The sequence below is a fragment of the Homalodisca vitripennis genome, chromosome X (genome assembly GCF_021130785.1).
Source record: "Homalodisca vitripennis isolate AUS2020 chromosome X, UT_GWSS_2.1, whole genome shotgun sequence".
Lineage (NCBI taxonomy): Eukaryota > Metazoa > Arthropoda > Insecta > Hemiptera > Cicadellidae > Homalodisca > Homalodisca vitripennis.
The window spans coordinates 22,357,532-22,380,686 of NC_060215.1; the positions used below are offsets into that span (position 1 = coordinate 22,357,532).

General features: G+C 32.6%; 1 protein-coding gene across 3 annotated transcripts in view; it reads right to left on the minus strand.

Annotated features, from left to right (window-relative positions):
• Positions 1-23,155, minus strand: part of LOC124368763 (F-BAR domain only protein 2-like) — a 114,780-nt gene that overhangs the window by 67,555 nt on the left and 24,070 nt on the right. The window contains exons 6-7 of one of the 3 annotated variants that reach the window (XM_046826114.1): positions 21,121-21,217; positions 12,309-12,395 (exon numbers count right to left, since the gene is read on the minus strand). In XM_046826114.1, the coding sequence (XP_046682070.1) occupies positions 12,309-12,395; positions 21,121-21,217 (184 nt within the window). Of the gene's footprint in view, positions 1-12,227; positions 12,396-21,120; positions 21,218-23,155 lie in introns of all 3 variants that reach the window. The other 2 variants (XM_046826113.1, XM_046826115.1) reach the window with 2 other exon arrangements.

Consider the following 23,155-nt stretch of genomic DNA (forward strand, 5'->3'; position numbering starts at 1 on the left):
CAACAAAACAACATATATTAGTGAATATATCTAATATATTAATGAGTTAAAACCAGTATATTGGTTAATTGTTATAGTTAACACAGCTGTCCAAACCTTACGAGTTACTGACATAAATGTTACATTGAAATAATTTATGTCTGAGAGTATCCTATTGCAACTTCAAATTTTATTTGAATCATGTCTACTAAGGGGTTTAATTATGTTTAATAATAAAACTAAAATTTATGAAAATAAGTGACCTCTTATAATTAATCCTTCCGAATCACAAAAATTGAAAATTGGCGTGCTGGTGCACTGTATTATTAGCATATTACATTGTCCTACTCTACAAGGAGTATCAGGAATAAAAAAATGTGCAGAAAAAGAAACGTGATTAAAAATCTTGGAAAATCCATCTTTCTATTCAATCAGTATTAAATATTAAAAACACATGAGCACACGGCGTAGTGTATGAAGGTCAGACCATACGCCAATATATAAATTTATACAAGTTCTAGTCAAACACGACATAAACTAGAAGTTAAATATATTGATTTTGGTCAAGAGGGTATGAGAATAGTACAGAATAGCAAATAAAATATTTCTAAATTTCATTTAAAACTTTTGGAATACCTAAAACAAAGCGTTTTTTTATAACACTCACTATTTACCAAATGCAACTGTATTTTAATACTTTCAATGCTGTTCAAATATGCATAGTATTTCCTCATCTGCCACTAACTTAGTGGTATACTTACTACTTACATCATCCAAAATTAACCATATATGTATGATGCATTAGTGTTTTCATAGCACATTGCCAAGATATATCACACCCTTGTGCTAAAAACGCACTTGTACGTTCATGTATATTTCACTCTAATATTGATCTTAAATATTGTTTTGCTCTACCTAACAAAGTTGTTACGAAGGAAATCTTGTATCATATAATAGACTATGGCACCCTTATGATATACTTGGCAACCAAGAAGTCAATTAAGTAAGCAATTGACACACTGTATATGATATTTATTTTTATGATATTCTAACCTTAGCAATAAACGGTTCCTTATTACTCATTTTTAGTTTTTTAGTACATTAGTAATAAATGGTTCCTTATTACTCATAATTAGTTTTTTACTACAATCAAATGTTAACCAATGCAGAAATAAAAAAACACACGAAACACAACCAAACACATTCCAAACAACGCTGTACTAACCATAGCCTCAATAATTGAAGAGACTACGAAAATGAGGAGCTGCATGATGTGCACATGTGTGCCCAGGGCATTGCAGGTTGACTTAACGCAAAGCACACGTGTTTCCTTAGTGCTAAATACATTGTACATTTCTCACTAGCGAGAATATACATTCTTGGTTTGTGAAATGAAAATATTAATATAAGTCCCTTTGTTTTGAGTAAAACACCATTATATTAATTATAAAATGACAATATTATAATTATAATACTATAATAATTCATACAACAAGATGGTTTAATATATTGTTATAAGATTTATATGTATAAACACTTAAAAAATCCCTTATCACAAAAAAACAATATAACTTTTTATCAATTTTCTTATTGTAATTGACGATAAATGAAACTGAATATCTATGTCAATAATTATTACTATTGGTGGTTTCAATATTTTAACATTAATAACGAGTATATTTTTTAAATATGTGAGACAGTCGCCTTAATATCAGTGAAATACAAGTAATATCTCATATATGTCCTAAAAAAGAGCTCTGCTGGAATGTGTCTTCCACATAGAGAATGATTCTTAATTAACATTTTATACGTTGGTTAAAGCGACTTTCTGAGTTTGAAAAGTTAATCCTGTGACTGCGGAGTGGTCAGTTGAATAAAGTATCACATCGTCAATGTGTGTTTCACATCTCTGTGATGTTATTGAAAAGGGATTACCATAAACCAGGGCTACTTTGCCCTTGAGGGTATTACTTTTCTCCACCGCTAAAAAAAATATGTTATGCTACCTAGTGGCAATTAATTGAAAAACAACTACAGTATTTAGTTCCAAGTTTCACTAATGGGTAACATCTCTATATAGATTTAGATATCATTTTGTGGTCTTTGGTCATTTTGTTTTCTTTGTATCGTGTTTAGAACCTTTGGTGTTACTTTTTCGTTAACATTTACCGCCTTAAAGTGTTGTTGATTGTATGCGATTCAGCAAACTCTAAAGCAACTGGATCTATGCAATTGTTTTGCACATAAAATTAATTTAAACTGATTTGAATGTCAAAAGAACCTTTACATACAATACTCCATACTCTGTGGATATTTTACTCTGAAGTGGGGTACTTTGCTCCAGTTGAAACATGTATTTAAAACGATATAAATATTTTGTAGGACAAATAACTATAGCCTTGGTGTTATAGGCCCATAGACCTATTCTTGGTACTATAGTCTATAAATAAACTTCTACACGTATATATAACCTAATAACAAATAGTAGATAGGATTAGGGACAGAGTGGCCCCCTTCTTGCCGATATTACTTCCTTTCGGGAGCCAGTAAACAAGGATCGATCGTCCTAATGACATGTAATTTTCACAGAAAGTCAAATAGAGTCTGTTCTCCCTAATAATGTAGGTTTTTAGGTCCCTGGTAAGAAAAACTTTTTTTAAATAGTGGCCTCCTGATAGTAGTACTCACAAACCTCTCATTGTTGTAATATTTTTTAAATCCTTATTTATAAATAGCAGTAAATAAAATGTTTTGGTTGTTCACTTATTAAAAACTGTTATTAATTACAATTTTAAAACCAGCCAAAATATCTGTTAAACCTTTTTTCAAATACTTAAATGTTCACATATAACCGGAATATAAATATAAATGTCATATTTAACCATATAAATTTCTTTTACCACAAATATTTTGTATTTATAACTGCCGATTTATTGTAGAGTAGGGAAATTACATTTTTATCTTTAATCACAAGTAAGACATGCCAACACGGTTAAAATGTTAATGCTATATTAAATAATTAGCAGACCATCAAACTGCGCATATTGTAAAACAGTTTCATATCATGAAAATTTATGAAATCTAGTAAATGACAGTATTAAAATGAACATGAAAGAAAACAAAACAACTTCAGTTAATCCTATTCCGGTCATATTATCTCTAAATACTAACTGTACTACTGGCATAAAAAGAGTTAACGTATCAATATTCTGTACCTTAATCATCACTAAGCATTGTAGCTTTTATATTGAAATAACGACTTCATGAATTTTCTGTTTCACAGGATCCTCTTAGATCATCTCATATTACTATCTGTACAATAAGTGTACAGTCAAAAAATGTTCCCAAAATTAATACACTAAAAATGGGAAATTTAAATTGAGATTTAGTAGTTGTACTAAATTAGTTAACAATGAAAGTAAAACTATACACAACCATATTAAACCTGTACAAACATAGACATTAGTAAAGAGTGTTTTGTGAAAGACGAATAGTACAAGTTATATAACAGAATCACAAGTGTAAGTTACTGATACAAAAAAAATCCCAAATATTTCAACACTCGAAGTTGAGAGAAAATTAATTCCAGAGTACTGCTGAGAAATTACCAACTATAAATGCACAATGTTGAGAAACCATGCAAATTACCGAAGCAAAACTTACCAAAACAAATAGATGATACAATCTAAAACAAAGAAAAATTACAAAGGAGAACAACCACAGATATAATATTACTGAAAAGTAATTAGAAACCAAAAAAGCAGACTACACTGAGATTGATATAACGTAATATCTTTACAACATTTAAAATAAAAAAATTACATGGTTATAATAATGAATGCATCTATTTATAAAAAAACAATTATTATTTGAATTAGTATATTAAACATCCAGTTATTTTTAATCAATTCTTGAAATTCGCAGTAAACTGTTTCTAGATAATGTAATAAAGATCAATGTTTAATCAAGGTTACGTGTAATATCAATCTGACAAGAGAGAATATACCACATACTTTTGAGATATTATATATTATAATTTGTACAAAACAAAACACATAAAATAAAATTGTTGTTAAAGTAAATAATAATAAACATCTGAATGAATGTCTGTTTGAAATAAATATTTCTGTAATCAGTAGATTACCTACACTTATGTGATTCAAAATAGTTGCCAATATTATACAAAAAAACTTATAAACTAATATTTACAATAAAATACATTTCAAGCACGCCCAATATTGCACAAGTACTATCAGCTTAAAGCAGTTTATCCAGCAAACTTGCATAGAGCACAGTAGAGGTAAAAAACACAACACAATTTAACCAAATAAGAGACAAGTTACAAAAACTAAGCAAAGTGACTTAAGAATGTGCTTCCTCTTTGCATCACATATTGTTCCTCTTTGGTATATCTAATGTTCAGTGGAACAATCTTGCTGCTGATGGATGTAATCTCAGAAGGCTGTAAGATGCTGTTCTTCTCCAACCAAGTAGATCCTAATTCTCTGTGCACTGACTCTACGTTTGAAATGAAATTATTGTAAGGTTTCTTTCAATAGGAATCTTTCCAGTTATTCTTGGGTTTATAACAGACAGCTCAACATTACACAACAGTTGATCTTATAAGTACACCACAGCGTTTATGTGTGTTCAAACAGTATGCCATAGAAGTAAGCTGGCATGTAGGTCATCTAGCATCTCGATTATGAACTATTTTGACCTCGAACTAAGAAGTAGTACTATGTATTGTTTATTATTTATTCTACAGTTATGGTTGAAAATATTACTGTTTCTGTATAAAATTTGTTCATATACCAAGTTATTACCATAACAAATGTATGTTGTTGTCTACTTGTGTAAAGTGTTTTATTTTTCCTGCTCACAGCTTTTATTTTAATGATTTAGTAATAATGTGTTTTGGTTTAGTATTGTAAATTTCATGATTGTGTCCGACTTACTTGTGGATCAGTGATGTGTCAAAGCTGAATCTCAAATCTACTGAATCTTACAAGATTATGGCATCTGAGAATCGATTGCAGGGATTCGACAATAACATTTTCCTAAATTCATTGAGTTACTAATTACTGAATGGAAGTCTAATTTCATGTCCCAAGTTTGCAAATCAATGCCAATGCAGTTCAATGGTCTGCACGAATAGCATTGCAAACAAAACCGAACATCCCTTCAAACGATTGTCGAGATTAACTACCACCCTCCATCCTTCTGCAAGTTGCGTAACGTGCATACTTCATCAACTACACGGTACGCAACACCAACAAGATGATGCATATGTAGATGGTAGTCATACATTACTATTTGGACTTGATATGTTGGAAAAAATATTGCCTAATTTTTACAGAGATGTTTAAATATTAATGGTAATTATAAGAAGTCACTCAAATTACTCCAATATATTGAAAGTTACATAATAATTTGTTTACATTCATTCCAAAACATACTAATCTAAAGTTTGTGAAAAACTGTAGGCAAATAACCAAAGTAAGGATATGCCATGTTCTTGTAAAAAATATTTAACTTGACATTAGTATATTCTACATTTATATTTATGCATCGGAGCAAGTCTATTCATGGACGACAGGGAGTAAGCAGTAAGCTAATTACGTGGAGCATAGATAAACAAAAATGTACAAATTGTAGTGTTTTAGTATTGGAATTTGTATATTTATGCACAGATGAAAGTGGCTTGGCAGTAAACAACCAATTGCTAAAACATTTTTTTTAAATAAAAAAGACTATACAGATAAACACAGTAAACAAACGACATGGTATTTTAAATAATATTTTGTTTACAGTTCATATTTCCTTTGTGTTTTGTTTGTGCACAGTGTGTGGTCTCTGGTGCCCTTATTCATGAACATCAGCTAGTCGGCAGTAAACGGAGAATCACTAATTTTGGTTCAACTCTTATGTTGTGTAGTTGTATAAATATGTACCCTATAAGAATAAATCTAGGTTTATATTTTAATTTTTTTTTAACTTGGATTGGAGTGGTTTGAAATTTGTTCAAACATTTAAAACTATGTATCATAAGTAATATAAATATGCATCCATATTTTTCAAGGAAATGGTACATATTTTGGTAGCCCGTTTAAAAATCTAATTAATTACAGTAAGATAATTAAGTTCTTTAAATATAGCCATTCCCGTGAAAATCTGAAAATACCTCTTAGACAATAGACAAAATTCTTTATTTGTAATCTTAAGAGATCAGAATACTAAAACAATTTAATTCTTCACTCCTCCAGTTTAAGAACTCATCCAGCGAGTAAAATGGCCTTTCTATAAGCCATTGTGTCAAGACTGACTTCAGTCCTTTAAGTTCTTCAGGAAGAAGATACAAAGTTTCCTGCCTGCGTAAGAATGTTTCTTCTCAAAGAGGTTTGTATGGTGTTGTTGAAGGTGGAAGTTTGATGCATGGCGGTTATTGTACGAGTGAATGTCTTGGTCTTGTAGTAGTTGTTCTCTGTCTGCATGGATGATGACTTCTCTGATATAAAAGGCAATAATTGTTATCACACACTGGCGAGGGAATGCACTCCTACAGCTCTCTCTTGGACCGAGGTTTGACATTATCTTGACTGCTCTTTTTTGTAGTAGTAAGATTTTTCGTAAGTTTCCTGCTGTTGTCCCCCCCCCCCCCCAGATTACTAGACCATATCTTAAATGGTAATACGTAGTAGGCGGTTCTTATAGTCAGTATCACTGACTTGCATTATCCTTTATAAGACGTATAAGCATGAGTTCAATTCCTTGGAGAGTTGGTCAATATGATTGTTCCAGGATAGATTGTTATCTATAGTAATTCTAAGGAATTTTGTCTGGCTTTCCATTGATACATCAGGTAATCCTGGAGTGTCTTCTTGCCTTCTCCCAAAAGCTAATTGTTTAGATTTTGCTCTGTTGACTACTATGTCATTTTCATGACATTGCTGGTAGGCCATATTTAGTGCAATATAGGAAATAACAGCCAAGTTGTTGGATGATATTTCAGGTACTAAGAGTGTCATGTCATCTGTGTACATCAGAGGAGTACAGTGTATGCCTAAGTACTGTGGCATGTCATTTGTCAGGAGGATTAAAAAGACTAGTACCAGGACAGAACCCTGGGGTACACCTCTGTTAATAGGCAGAGGGTCTGATGTTGTTTGTAAAAAGCCTTTTTGAGTGTGTTGGATCTCAACAGTTTGGCTTCTTCCCTCCAGATAACTTCTGAACCATTGTTCGACTGTTCCTTTAACTCCTAACTGTTCAAGTTTGCAGAGGATTAATTCATGCCTCAGACAGTCAAAAGCTTTGCTGAAGTCCAGCATAATGCTTGTGACAAGATTTTTTCCTTCCAGATTGTCAATAATGAATTCGGCAAGTCGAATAATGACTGTTGTTGCAGACCTCCCTTTCATGAACCTGTGTTGGTCTTCTGTTAAAGTCTGTGTAGTTCACAGTGGCTCATTAATCCTTTCAAGACTATCTATGATTTTATAAAATGTCGGAAGTAAAGATATAGGTCTATAATTGTGCGCTTTTGTATGGCTCCCGCTTTTAAACTTAGGATATACCTTACTTTGTTTGAGAGCAGATGGAAAGTATCCTTGAAAAGAGACAGGTTTGTTATTTTAACTAGAGGTTGAATTAATGCTTTGCTACAGTGTTTTAACATGTTCGGTGAAATTTCATATAGTCCCGCAGATGTTTTAGGTTTGAGGCTTTTGACTATTGCTTCAATTTCATGTTCATTAGTGGGGCTTAGATTATGATTTTTGGTTTGTGGTTGAACTATATTCTGTTGTTTTGTATTTGGCTGAGTGCTAAGGGTATATTCTGCTATATTTGTAACAAATTGATTGATTGAATTGATAAGATACTGTACAGGGGTTGGTGATAGTTTCCCCTTCTATGCTTAGTGTTGGTTGGGATGATTCTAGGCATTTATTTTTCCTCTCACTATTTATTACTTGCCACAGGGCTTTTGATTTATTTTCAGCCTTTCTGTTTTGTTCATTTCAATTGTATCTGCTTGCTTTCCTGATAGCTCATACCTTTATAGACATTGTAGATAGGTCATTTTTAAATGTTTTGCCTCTTCATCATCATATATTGGCGTTTTCCTCTTCCTTGGTCTTATGGGGTCATACTGCATTCGTAGTCATAACAATAGTTGATAGGAAATTTTTGTAGGCAGTTTCTACTGAGTCAGCATGATAAACGTTTTCCCATTCTTCTTGTTCCAACTGGGTCTTGAGTGTATTAAGGTTTTTCTGGTTTAGTATTCTGTGTATTGCACTCGTCTGAGGAGATGGTTTTAATTTATACTTAATTTCACATATTTGGGCAGTGTGGTCCGAAATTCCAGCATGAATTACAGTTGAAGTTATTTGTTCCTCGTCTAGGTTTGTGCAGACGAAGTCTATTGATGAAGCAGATGTGGGAGTGACCAGTGTTGGAGGGAGTGATCTTTTGATGTTGTGACTGCTTAAGGTGTCATTTAGCATTTGGTTATCCTTGTATATTTTCAAACTATCAACATTTATAACTCCCATTACAAGAATTGTATGGTTCTCTGCTCTGGTGTCCTCAATTGTTGCTGAAAGGAGATTTACTGCTCCTTTTAAAGAGAGTTATCAGACGATCTCAAGAGGTTTAATAATGGCTAAAATTGGTTTGGTAATGATTTTATTTTAATTAAAAAAAGGAAAAAAAAATCAGCTATTAGGAGTCAAAATTCGAGGATCAGTAATCAATTTTTTAATATTCGGAATCAGATTCTAGATTCGACATTTCTGGAATTGAACATAAAATAATACCAGGGCTTTGTTTCATCACATACTGTAATTTTAAGAATACTTATTTGGTATTTCTGACTGATAAAGTTAAGATGTAATGTTTGCTATACAAGAATAATATGATATTAACCATTTTATAAATCATAAGGTTGAGTTCTATGGTGATGTAGAGGATAAATTCCATAAGGATGTTGCCAGTCATTGTCTATTATGTCATTTAAACTAAGCTGAATAAAACAATCCTTACCCATATTTATAACAACTTTTCAACAATCTTCTCAACAACTTCACATTCTCATAATACTCGATATGCATGGAATATTGGAGTTGTTTCAATGTAAATTAATAAATCCATATCATCAACTAACTCCCTCTATTTTGAAATCTTTGTCAATATTTTCCTGATCACCACATTTTCAATTCACCGTCTGTATTTACGTGTAAGAAATGCTCAAATGAATGGTTGTCTCTTATCAGTATTGACAAGGCTGAATCAATCATTAGGGCTGAATACAGATGGGACTACTTCTAACATTGGCCCTCCTCTCCTTATCTAACCTGTTACTCCACTACCGACAATTATGAATGGTTTTATAGCAGCTCTCAGTATAATGTATGTATTTAACTTTACTGCATTCCCTTTAATCCTCTGCAAGTAACCATTGTATATAAGTTGATATTCTGCATTTCTTCTTGATTCTGGAAATTCACCATTCTAGATTTTATTACTTTTAATTATTCACTTAGATTGACAGTAGTACAATATTTAACGAAGTGTGTGTGTATGTACGCGCGCGCACGTGTGTGTGTGCGCACGCGTAGGTTCGCATGGTTTTATATTTAATAATGACAACCACAAATTATAATCTGTCCACGATTTCATGGCAGCAACTCAAGCCTATGCACAGGCTTTCTACAGGCCCCTGTACGCTTATTTCCTAACTCACTAATATTTTTTATTAATACGTAATGAGTATAACTTTTTAACATAAATTAACTGCTACTATTAACGAATGTACAACTAGTTATACAGATTGATTCCTTAATTGTATGTTATTAAATAAACTTATAATTACTACTTAATTTTTACATTGTTACATTTACTTTATTTTTTAAGGAGATTGAATTTTAGTTTGTACATTTCATGTACCACAATTGAAAATAAATTATGATTCAATTCAATATGAAATGCTAAAAGCACATTTTGTGATCAGGATGAATTATTTTGATAATGCAAGATTTAATGACATCATCCAAGGAAATTAATCTAGAAATTCACATGATTTATAAAATAATAGCTTTTAATGCTAACTTTGTCATTGTATGAGCAATAATATTCTGAAGTTCGAATTAAAGTAAGATTAAAGATTTCTTTATTTCAAAGAAGTGTACATGTTTATACAACAAGTTCTAAGTAAGCATTGACTTTATCCGTGGAAAACATTAAACGTTTTTGTTGTAAAATGATTTTTTTAACCGTCCCAATTAAAGATTTTATAGGTTTTAGATGTATTTTAGGAAGTTGAATGTACACACATTTGAATTATACACACAATTAATAGCACAATTTAATTGTTAATGTTTATGTATTACAACATTATATATGACTCAGAGCCATGTATAATGTTATAACATGCAATTATTCTTACAAAATATGACTAAAATTATCATACATATATTATTTAAAGATAGAATATGAGATTTACCCTTACACAAAACATAACAAACTGTTAAGTTCAAAATGACACCATTTGTAAGCTGTGATTTTGATTAGTGATTTGACCTCAGTGAGAGTTCTATGTGCAATGAATGCTCTCATGCATGGCTTACAGCTCTTCCACTGCTGATGGATGATAATAATAACGATCATTATCATCATATTATAGAAACAGTTTTCAGAGCGATGTCAGATCTACTTTGAACACATTTTTCTTGTCTTCCTCTATCTTTTTTGTACTCTTTACATCTTACCATCTTCATAAAACACCCAATCCGTGTCTTGCTCTATCTCTACCTCCTTGTATCCATTGCTCAGTCTTTCTATCGTCATTCCTATCTCTTTATATCATACGATAATTTTTCAATCAATCTTGTTTTCATTTCCTGAATTCTTATTCTGTCTTTCTTGATTATTCTAGAATGCAACTTAACTTGTCCACGCTTTACTCTTTTCACTTGGATCTCATACTTCGGATAATCTCTTCCACTGATCAAAATTGAAACAGTACTTTTAATATGATATGGCTTTACCTATTACTACCACCTCAGTTGGTTTCCTTCATGAAGTGTCCTGCGTGTTTTGTGTTACATATAACATTTTATATTTTCTTCATTATCCTCCAGATGTTAATGAATTATTTAAAACAATTTATCTCTCTTATCATACATATCAAAATTAAATTACAGAAGAAAAAAACAATTTAAATGTAAAATGTAAAAGTAAAAAAATATTGACGCTCCATCATTAAGATGAATCATAATCCATTTTAGACTACATATATATTCTATACTTAAAAGAATTTTCAGTAATAAAATTATTAACTTTTGATATACAGTATTGCAATGCACAATTATAACCTTTTACCACTGTATTATGAGACTGGTTTTAATAGGGTGTAATTACAATGAAGTACTTGTGCTAATGAAGATACACCCATAGATCCTACAAACAGAGATAATATTATAGTCAAACTTTATACAACTAAACACAATAATATTAATAAACCATAAGAAAGAAATTATATTCATAATTTACACTCTTATTCTATATTAAACAAATACATTGCAGTAGATACAGAGGAGTATTGCAGCTTTCTTACTACGTCCAATGTATGAATACTGACAGTTTAAGACTAATTTTGATTTCAATATTACTTTTAAAACTTAACAATCAAAGAATACTCCCTTTGATATATGTGTTTTTGTGAAGTGTGAAATTGTAATTATTAGTCTGGTTCAAAGTTTAATTTATATTATATTATAAATATGAGTATGATATAAGTCTTTGGGCCAGCAGAATGTAGAATGTGAATGCTATTTTTAACATATTAATTTTTTAATTTTAGTTAATAAAACTAAAGTCTACTTAAGAATCTAAATATAAAATTATTCAGTTTTAAATTTAATAACGAGATGTTTTATTTACTCTTTAATCAATTCATGAACGTTAAGATATTGTTTCTGCTAAAGCTATAATTTTTTTTCATATTAAAATCTTATGATATAAAAATATTAAAGAGGAAAAATACAAAAGACAAAATTTCATACACAGAAAGGCAGTGAACACATTTAAGTTATGGTGGGGCAAAAGTATTGGACTAAAAAGAAACTGAAAGAAAAGTTTACAGACTGTACGAAAAATGAATGACAAAAAAAAAACAAAAGAGACAGAAACAATAGATGAGGAAGTAAAAGAAACAATACAAATGTGGGATGACGAAGACATACCCTGGGAGTTAGGCATGAAGAGATTGAGAAGGGAGGTAGTCCGGCGGGATTGTTTAGCTCCTGACCACTGACTGGCATTACCTTCACGCTTGATCCCTGGTGCGGGTGTCGGCTTCGTCTCCTCAGATACAGCACCGCCCACTGACACCTCCTCGAACTCTACACACCCTACACAGTACACACCATGCTCTACGTCACTCACACGCTAAGCTAACACTATAACAGTTAGTCCCAAACACTCATTGTTATTCTCTCAAGCTGCAACCTTTCAATCGTGTGTTTTCACACAATTTATGTTTTCAACAAGTTTAATCACCTTAAGGGGAGTCAAGAGAAAATCTTAAACGAGAGCATAGATTTTTCTATGATGTAAAGTGGTCTCTTTAATAAAAATACATAGGTGCAAAGCTGATTTACGTATAAAGGTGGAGGTTTTAAGTTACATTGCTGTGCCCTTTGAAAAAGGCTTAAGTTTCTTTTTTCATGAGTTACAATAATAAAGACCCGACTTTCAACTGTGGATGTAAGGAATAATCTTTCTAAATGTTGAATTCATTTCTGACTGGGGTTTTCTTTTTTGTATGGTTTGTAGTAAAATGTTTTACACTATATTTTATATATACAACTGCTATATACCATTCAAAATATTCTGTTAATATAATAAACATATACAGGCGATTCTTTCAGAATATTGCAAATAATGTCCTGCTTGATGAAAAATTAATTGAATTGTTTCTTTAAAACAAATTCCAATAAATAAATAAGTAACTATATCTTAATATTAATTTTATTTCATACTACTGTACAACTATAAACACTGTAATAACCATTCCTCCACAGGTCCGGAGCTGTATATTTAGTAATATAGTTAAGTAGCAAAATTATATCTTTTTCATACTTTACTTAACAAGCATTACATTACATTTTAAGCTGTATTTATGGTTGTACACCATTTTATTTACACAAAGAAATGCCTCTACATTTTTACCTAAGGGTCATTCCATATCAATTAGCCAATAAAAATATATTTTTCAACTTAACCATTTCAGACTTGGCTAAAACTTGGTTTATTTATATTCTCTGAGATCCTGAACTAAAATATAATTTTAACAAACTCTATCTCTCATAGTTTTTTAGTTACAAATGTTCAAATATCACAAAATGCAGTATTTTTTAACACACACTTAAATAAAAAATTTGCTATAACTATAGTTCTATTACTGCTAGAGAGCTGAGAGATAGCTCATTTTAAAGAGGGACTTATAGGCTTTGATTTAATACCCAACTTGAACACTCTGAGTATAAACCTTTCGTGAAACTCAAAAAAATGTTTTTGAAAAATGTTTGAGTTTGTTTTTTTAATTTAAAAAAGCATATATGTTTTAATACATTAAATCCTCCGTGTATTTTTTATTATTAAAAATAGTACTACTTTTCTGAAGTTGGCAGTCATTTCCCGCAGTGTACTTTACGAGCATCTTTCGGGGAAGCGAAACAATAGCCTCCCGCTTATCTTTGTCAAAATCTGTCAGTATGAGGTCTACTTCCGTGCGAGACTGGACGATTCCTCCGTGAGCGCCCGATGTTGTGTTTGTAGTGCTTGGACGAAATCTCCGTGAGCGCCTTATTGTGTTTAGTTTTGATGGAGTAATAATCCGTGTGCGCCTAAATGTGTGACCTGTGATGGTTTCTTTTTAAGTTTTATAATATATTTTATTTGAATTTTGTGAAATGGAGAATGAAGACGAGAGACTTGTCAGTACAGTACCCGTGTGCTAGGGAACATTTCAGTACTGTTTATGGAGTGAACATTGTCGTTATAAGAACCAGAAGGAAAATGTTTTGAAACTTTGTGTAGTGTTTAAAAAATTTTTAGTAAAGAATAAATTTTGATTTTAGAGTAATAATTGACATTACAATTGTATAATATCTCAAGAATTGAAGTAAGTTGTTTTTGTAAGAAGTTAAAAACTAAGTTAATTTCCATACATTATTACAGTAGGTTAAGGGGAGTCGGATTACCCTATCTTTCCCATGTTAAATAGTACTACTTTATGTACCATTTTCTAAGAAACCGTTACAGATAAAAACTTAAACCTTTTTTTTATTTTATTATGCATATATTGTTGTACATTTAAGGCACAGCATATTAAGGTATCATAATATTTAAGTATTTTTTTTTTAATTTTTATATTTTAGCATAAAAAAATTTAAAAAAGTTACTGTTTGAACGTATGTAACTTGGAACTGAAAATAATAAATGTAATTTCCTGTGCCTTAAATCTGTATTTATATATGGCAATCAAAACAAAAAAAAAAGTAGGGCATTATCTTTTTTGGTTTAGGAGATAAAGGTACATTTGTGTAAAAAAACACCGTTTTCCGGAAAACGCATTTAAAGTCAAAACGCAGGTTATCATATGACAATAAATCACCCTAGTGCATTCCAGCTCCATATGCAGGGTTGTCAGGGTCTTCCTGCTATTCATAATGGTCCTCTAGTTTCCTTTTAGCTGAGGTCAATTCCCGACGACACTTTTTCTCTATGTCTTCTATTGCTTTATCGGCTTTCCAAATCCTAGTATTGTCCAATCACGTCATCACTTTCACACAGTTTCTCCCTGGTCTAATGTTTAGCTTACTCAAAATTCTACACTTAGCAATGTTTCCATCGTTATAACAAGCTACAGCATCATAAGCTCCAAATTCTAAAGTGGTTTTTCATTATAAATGTAGTTTTGGGGAGCCTTGACCAGATAATGCTGTTCAGTGATTCGCACGGGTTTTAAGTGCCCCCATGTAAACATTTAGATAGGAGACTTGTTTGGCATAAGTCTCTGAAAATTGGTTTTATGGACTCCATTTACAAATGACTCCATTTTGCTCATAGTTTACAAAAAGCTGTATATATATAATGTATAATGTTGTACCATAAGTTTGTTCAAACAGCTGGTGACTGCCGACCGACCCCACTAAAAGTTGAGTGCGCGCGCATTTATAAAAATGCCAATAAAAACTGTTCTAGATGTCAGAACTTAATAACTTTGGTGTCAAATGAAACTTAAAAAGTCCAAATAATAAGAAACACGCAAAAACTAAAAAAAAAAAAAATTTTTCCCAAAAAGTCATCCGACTCCCCTTAAACATTTTTACAATTAATTGCATTGTTCCTTAAAATAAATCATGTTGTTTTTATACAATAACATTTTTTAAGATTTTGAATTTCTTATTTGGAAAATTCATTGCATAAGAGAGTAATTTTTATTTAATTTCTAAAAATGAATATATTACATTGTAATTAAATCAGTATGAATATTTAAACAAATAAAAACAGTTTAAACGACTATGATATCCATTATTCGCTAACCTGGAGGAAACCTCCGTGAGCGCCTGATGGTGTTTCTAATTTTAAGCGCCTGATGGAGGGTTAATACATGATTTGTGAGTATACCATAAAAATTTCAGAGTGGGACCATGATGGGATCAGGAGATATGTTAAAAATACATCAGTGGTGTCAAAACATTTGCAGCGTTATTGGTATAGCATTCTGTACAGTCTGCTTTTAAGATATGGTTACAAGTGGGTAATTTGTGTCAACTCCACTCTCTTTGTTATAAAACAAAAATAATGGAAACAAATTTTTTTACCATAAAAGATATATTTAATAATTAGCTGTTATTTGAAAGTAAAATAAGTTATATAAATTTGATTTTAAATATTTTAAGTCATGTATTCAATAGATTTTTTTTAAATAGAAACAATATTGATAGTCCATTTGTGAGCAATCGTATAAGGACTGATTTTGTATATCATGCTTGCTAGTACTATAGAACTATAGTTATAGCAGATTTTATATTTAATTGCATGTTACAAAACACAGCATTTTGTGATATTTGAAAACTTTTAACTAAAAAACTATGAAGGATAGAATTTTTTAAAATTATATTTTAGTTCGGGATCACAGAGAGTATAAATATACAAAGTTTCAACCAAATCTGAAATGGTCATGTTGAGTGCCTTGTTGGTTTTACATGGAATGAACCCTAACTCAAAGGATGAAAAGAGCAATAAATCAAATTGTGATAGTGAGGGAAGCCCATAAGTACAGAGAACGCATATACTCACACCCACAACATCTACAAACAGCCACATCCTTAACATCCCAATTAGAGACCTGGAGCATAGTATCCTTAAGAATAATCCTGCAAATAGTGCTAGTGAACCAAGAAAAAGTAAATATAGCAGCAAAAATAGGTTCTGCTGTTTTGGAGGAAAACCAGCAACTGGATGAAGCAAACAGCTCATTTATAGCTTGCCTAAACAACACGAAAGCTGTTATTATAAACTAAGGCATAGACATATTTATCCAGAATTAACCAGCTAGAAAAAAAACTAATTGCAGCCCTCAATCTCCTTGAAAAAGAAAAAGCTAATACAAGGGGGCCTGTAACTAAATTTGAAGAACACAATAAAAAGAGCAGGCAGATGGACACTCTGAAACCTAAATCATCGACAGGGATAGATGACATATCTGCCAAGCTTACAAAAAACTGTAAAAAAGAACTAACTGCTCCAGTAACAAATATAATCAATAAATCATTACAACAAGGAGTTTTCCCAGCTCAATTTAAAATCACTAAAGTATATCCAAAGTACAAAAAGGGGCCAGCTACGGAAACAAATAGTTACTGACCTATTTCTCTAATACCTACTTTCTCGAAAGTTATTGAAAAGATCGTCTTGGAACAGCTTCTATTAGTTGAGATGAAACATATAACAGCGATCTGTGTAACTCATTCTGTCAGATCAGAGTGCCTTCCTATTGCAAGATGGGTTCCACAACGCTCACTACTGGATTCAGTAATATTCATTCTTTTAACTCATGACTTCTCAAACTACTACAGCTCTGTGGTCATGTACACTGATGACACCACCTTACTTTGTAAAGGAAACACAGCCGAAGAACTAAGCATAAATGCTTACATAGCCTTAAATATGACTTACGACAACTGTGCTTTAAATTATCTGGCTGCAAATACTCTAAATATTAAACAGATAAATTTTGAGTAAACTCTTGGACCTTACTCTTGATACCAAATTGAAGTAGAATTGAAGTACTCTTGAAGTAGAACCCACATATAAGTGAGTTATTAAAAAAAATTAACTCTGCTGTCAATGTAGTGAGAAGGTTGAATCAAATAAGCAAAACAGATGTAACCAAACTAGCTTGTCATGCACTCCTGGAATCTCACATTTGATACGTTATTGTAATCTGGGGTGCCATCTCTGCTACTAACCTGAATAGAGAACTCACTATACAGAGAGCAGCAATAAGATCCTTGGCTGAACTGGATCTGAGAAACGCGCAGAGAAGCTTTTAAGCAGCTAAAAATTAAGACTGTCATTGCTATCTAAATTCAAGAAGTGATGAAAATTGGCCTCCCCAGAGAAATAAAAAACCACTGGCACAACACAAGGAAATCGTCAAGGACTCCTCTCCCAAGACACAGGACAGCTCTGTTCACAAGGAAGCCAACCTACATCGGAACAAAACTTTTCGACCTGCTACCAGATGACATATGAATGATAACTGGAGCTGGCAAAGACTGGACACCAGGCTGATGGATTGACCCATGAACACAACCCAGAATGTTATGAAAACTTCAGGGGATGACTTCTTAGTTAATAGGCAATATACTCATTATTTTAATATCTAATTGACACCAATACTTTTCTTAAAGAAAATTTAAATAAAGATTGATTGATTGGTACATAATGTCTCTGAGTTGGAATTGTAATAATTTCTATAGTTGATTTAAAAAAAATAGTTTTCAGGTTAAATGTATAAGGTAGTTTCATTGATACTTTTTACATTATAAATTTAGTACATAAGACTGATCGTTCAAAAATTCTGTTTTCTGTGTAGACTAAATGTGAAATATAAGTTGTTATGTGGTATCACTGGTTCCTGTTACGCTGTGAGGTTAGTAGGTTCTAGAACTCAGGCACACGGTTTTCGAACTAAATTTTGTGTCACAAGCATTCTCATCGTACCTCTGGTACAGTTTAAACTGTAAGTTTTACATTTATTATTACAATTCTATGACACAATTAAGATATCTTTTTAGAGAAAAATCATTACGTCCATTTGAATATTTTAATTTTAATTCAGATTATTTTAGTTTCTTGTAATTCAATACCTGCACTTCCTACTTTTGTTATTATTTGAAATTATATAACTTTTATATCATTAAATTGTTCATATGTATCAAGGCATATTTTATTTGCATGCTCAAACTTAAAAACTTACCTTTTTTGTATATAAAGGCAATTGTAATGCTATTATTCTGACAAATTAAAAAATGACTTTCCTTTTTTTAAATTAATTCGTTCTTATGGCATCCTAATTTACAGTGAAATTTATAAGTTTGGCCTGGAAGAAACTGCTACAACCAAGTGCTTGCACTAACAGTGCATTAGCAGATATATTATGAGTGGTACAAATTAACGTAAAGCTGCTTGGTTTGGAATTAAAAATGAAACCAACTCTGAATTTTAAAGATTAGAAGATCAGACCCTGATGACTTTTAAAACTATTTTATTAATGTAGTTCCTAATTTGAATTTAAATTTGAATTCAAATTACTTTGATCCTGGTATTAAGTTATTAACCAATTACATATCAAATTGTAATGTTATAAATAAATCTTTTCTGTCGAATATAATAACTGAATCTGATATTTTAAAATATGTTTCTAAGTGGTTCAAAAACTGAAGATTGTTACAGATTTTCAAATAATATTATAAAAGAAAGTATACATTTCATGAAAAAACTAATGACTTATCTTTTAAACTGAATGTTATTTAAGGGCACATTTCCTAAAGTATTGAAATGTACTAAAGTAGTGCCAGTGTACAAAAAGAACAAGAAGGCAAGCCCGCTACCCATATTTATTAAGATGTTTGAATGTTGTTTAAAAGATCAGCTGTATGATTATTTTTCAGAGCAAATAAAAGGCTTTGAGAAACATAATGTTTGTAATTGTGAAACATGTACCGTTATTTAAAAATTTCAAATATGACATTGCCAAGCATGTATATTTATTATTGGTTACGGGTATCCAAAGGATGGCCTGCCTTGCTATCACTGGGGCTTTTCCTAGTGCGCCAGGCGCGGCTCTGGACTGTTGTCTTAACCTCGCCCCCCTGGGCTATGGCCAGGAGGAGTGCCTACTGTCTTCAGCAGATGGGACTCTGGTCGGGCTGCAGCGGTGGGCACTGCATAATTAGCACCCTGATACAGGAGGATATTCTGCACATGATCTCTGATCAGACGCCACGAAAGTTTTCCTTTGACAAACCCTTTAGGATTATTGTACCCTCTAGGGATGATTGGTCAGAGGGAAGGAAACCTCTTCCACCAGCGGAGCTCGAATGGTTCACAGACGGCTCTAAAACAAAAAGTGGCACAGGCGCTAGAATTCTGAGAGTGAGACCATGTAGGGAGCTGGTGGTCCCTATGGGTCCGTATCCAACAGTCTTTCAAGCGGAGGTTGCAGCTATTATGGAATGTGCTCGTAAGAATCTTCGTCTGCTATATAGGAGCAAGACGATTAATATTTTCACGGCCAGTCAGGCAGCGCTGATGGTGCTGGACTCTTGCATGCTCAAATCCAAACTGGTTTGGGATTGCTATCAGGCCGTTTCCTCCCTTGCCAGAATCAACAATGTAACCGTTTGTTGGGTTCCTGGTCATGAGGGGATTCTTAGGAACGAAAGAGCTGATGCCCTGGCCAACCAGGGCTCAGCGACAATTATGACGGGCCCTCAACCGTTCTGCGGTGTTCCAAGATGTGAATCCTCTAGGGTTGTCTCAAAATGGATTCGCGCGGAGCATGAGAGAAGGTAGAGGTTGCTTCTGGGTTTGAGAATGAGTAGAATGGTATTACAGTCACCTTCCTCCAAGGTGACTCGGACCTTCTCTCATTAAACAGATCAATGTCTTCTCAGGTTATTGGTCTCATTACGGGGCATGGTCACCTGAGGAAGCATCTTCACAGAGTCGGCATCCTTCAGGAGGTTCCGCTCTATAGAAGGTGTAATGAGCAGGAGGAGACTGCTGAGCACCTGCTCTTTGATTGCCCTGCAATAGCATGAGAGCAGTATGCCATCTTTGATAGTTTGGACAGGGGTGGTGAATTTTCCCAGGAGGACTTGATAGGTTGTTTTCGACGGTTTGTGGAACTGCTGAAGTTGTAGACTGGTGGGCCTCATGGTGTGTTTCCAGGGTGCGCAAAAAGCCCTTGAGGCTTAAGTGCATGGCAGTAGGCCGCCCCAAGGGAAAAAGAAAAAAAAAAGATTGGTTACTTCAAGTAAAAGAAAATTTGAATAGCTTTATAAATAGACGAGATATTCACAGTTTAAATTACATTTTTGGTTTTTTCATCTTATAAGCCGTAAGATTAGAATTTGAAAATTATAGGTGTCTAAACACCATTTCTGGAAATAAACCAAAATATAAAAAAAATATTTTAAAACAAACTGGAAGTAGTTCAATTTAAAACCTCCAAAATTTTTGTCTCTAATAATGTAACATAGGCTTTTATGACGGGATAGACAACACCTAGTGAGTTTCAATGGTAACGAATGTTTACATATATGTATATATATATAATGAACTGAGAATTGAGGTAAACGTTTCTGGGAGTAGATCAGATTAGCTTCACTCTCGGAACTACTTGAGAAAACTCACCTTCTAGTAAAATCCATAAAATTCTTCCATCATTTCAAATCACAATGTTAAGAAACGAAAACAAACAGATTAATAATAATTATTATAAATATCACACTCACTGATAAGTCTAGGATGCATATAAGTGATGAATTACTTTACCTGGCTTTTCCAGCCCAGTATACTTGCTCAGGACAAACTGCTCCAGAAGTTTCTCGACCGTCATCTCTAAACACTGTCTCTTAAATTCGATGTACTCCTGAAAATTAAAGTAACAAATTAAAAACAGCTTGTGTAATGAATAAATTTGGAATTTCGAAATACTAATTTCTTTTAAAACCAATTATCCAGCCAACCTCATGTTTCATGTGAGAATGAATACGAATCATGACTATCCTGAGGATGAATTGTACCATATCAAAGCTCTTATTATTAATCGGCCCATAGGTGCGGTTCACACGAGCGAGAATTGCGCAAGCCTAATTACGGCATTTGAGGTGATTGGTCCTGGCACGATTTTGAGCGGTTTCATAAAGTTGTTAGCTGTGGCAGCAATATCGCAGGACCCTTTTAGAAGGAGTTTTTGCGTTTTACTGTGACTCAAGTTCCCCTTCCCCACCTCATTCAACAATAGTTTATTGATGAAAGAGCATTCATTAAGAATATTTTTTTATTTTTTGTGATTCTTCGCTGTTTTTTGATTTAAGGGGACACTGAAAAGACTGAAAAGTGTCAAGAAAGCTTAGAGTTTATTCTATCTTGGGTTCCAGGTTTTTTTCACGTCGGTTTTACCTAATGCTATTGCACTCAAGGCTTAGGAAAGACACCATAATTTTTTTTAATTATTACCAAATGTCCAAAAAAAATCATTCAACAAACAAGTGTGGCATATTAACTTGTTTCTTGATTTCAAAACGTTTAAAGTTTAGGTCGCACATTTTAAACAGTAAAACAAGGTTAACCCTTTGACCCCCCAAGGTTACCAAAACCATTTGAACTAAGAACTACCGAGAATCCCCAGAGCAAAAACAGCTGTATTCCATACTGTTCGTAAAAAATTAATATAGTTGCTATTTTTTATGCTATTGTCTTGTATTACACACCAAAATGTCCAGAATGAAATTGTGTACACAGAAAATTTTTAGTCTAAAGTATAAAAAATTGTTTAACAACATTCAAATAACTTTAAAATATATGTTTATAGTTTTTTTAGGTAAAAAAAATAGATTTTAAGATTTTTTAATTCAAAAATAAGAAAAAATTTTACTATGGGCACCCACATTTTATTTTTCTAAATTTAGTTTTATGTATGTACAAAAAGAACTATATTAATATCTCTAAAGATAAAGACTTTGCAACCGCGATCTCACTGAGGCCGGTTGGTCATTGTCCGGAGTAGGCCTAGCGGCGGCGTTACCGCGAGAAGTAGATAGCTGACTAAATGGCATTTCTTCGTCATCTGAGTCCGAGATAGTTGGCCTATAGGTAGGATCAACATCAGTGTCATCACTGAAAATTGATGAGACGTCAGACCAATCGTCATCTGATAGGTCAACATCCAGTTGTCTGTCCAATTCACTCGGGTGATTTACAATGTTGTCACTCATTGTTCACAGAACTGATTATTACTATAAGATTAAAACTAAAGAAAAAGTGACTAAAAACAGTCCTCAATTACAACATTTAACTCAATTCACACGCATAAAGACAATATACGTAACATTAGACTGCTTTGTAAACAAATACAGCTGTAGCAAAAAAGAGTAATATATTTTTTTGAGCATAGATGTTATTTTAAATAATTACTATACTATATTACTAAAAACATTTGTATTTTACTAAAATACTTATAAATATGTATTAATACTCGTAAAATAAGTATTTTACGGTTTCAAATAAATATGTATTAAACGCATATACCATGGCGACGATATTACGTCGCCCGGGGATTCTCGCATCTTCATTGGCGACGATACATCGTCGCAGCGGGGATCTTCGCGTATTTTCTCGGCGACGATATTTCGTCGCCTGGGGTTCAAAGGGTTAATATCATCAGAACTTAAATGAAACACACCTGTATTCAAGCCCGTTTGAGACGAGAGAACCAGCAACACCATAAGTGTTGAGTGCTGGGCCACTGCACATGCTTTTGGCGTGTTTTGGCACTGAAATCATCCACTCCGTGTAAAAGCACCGA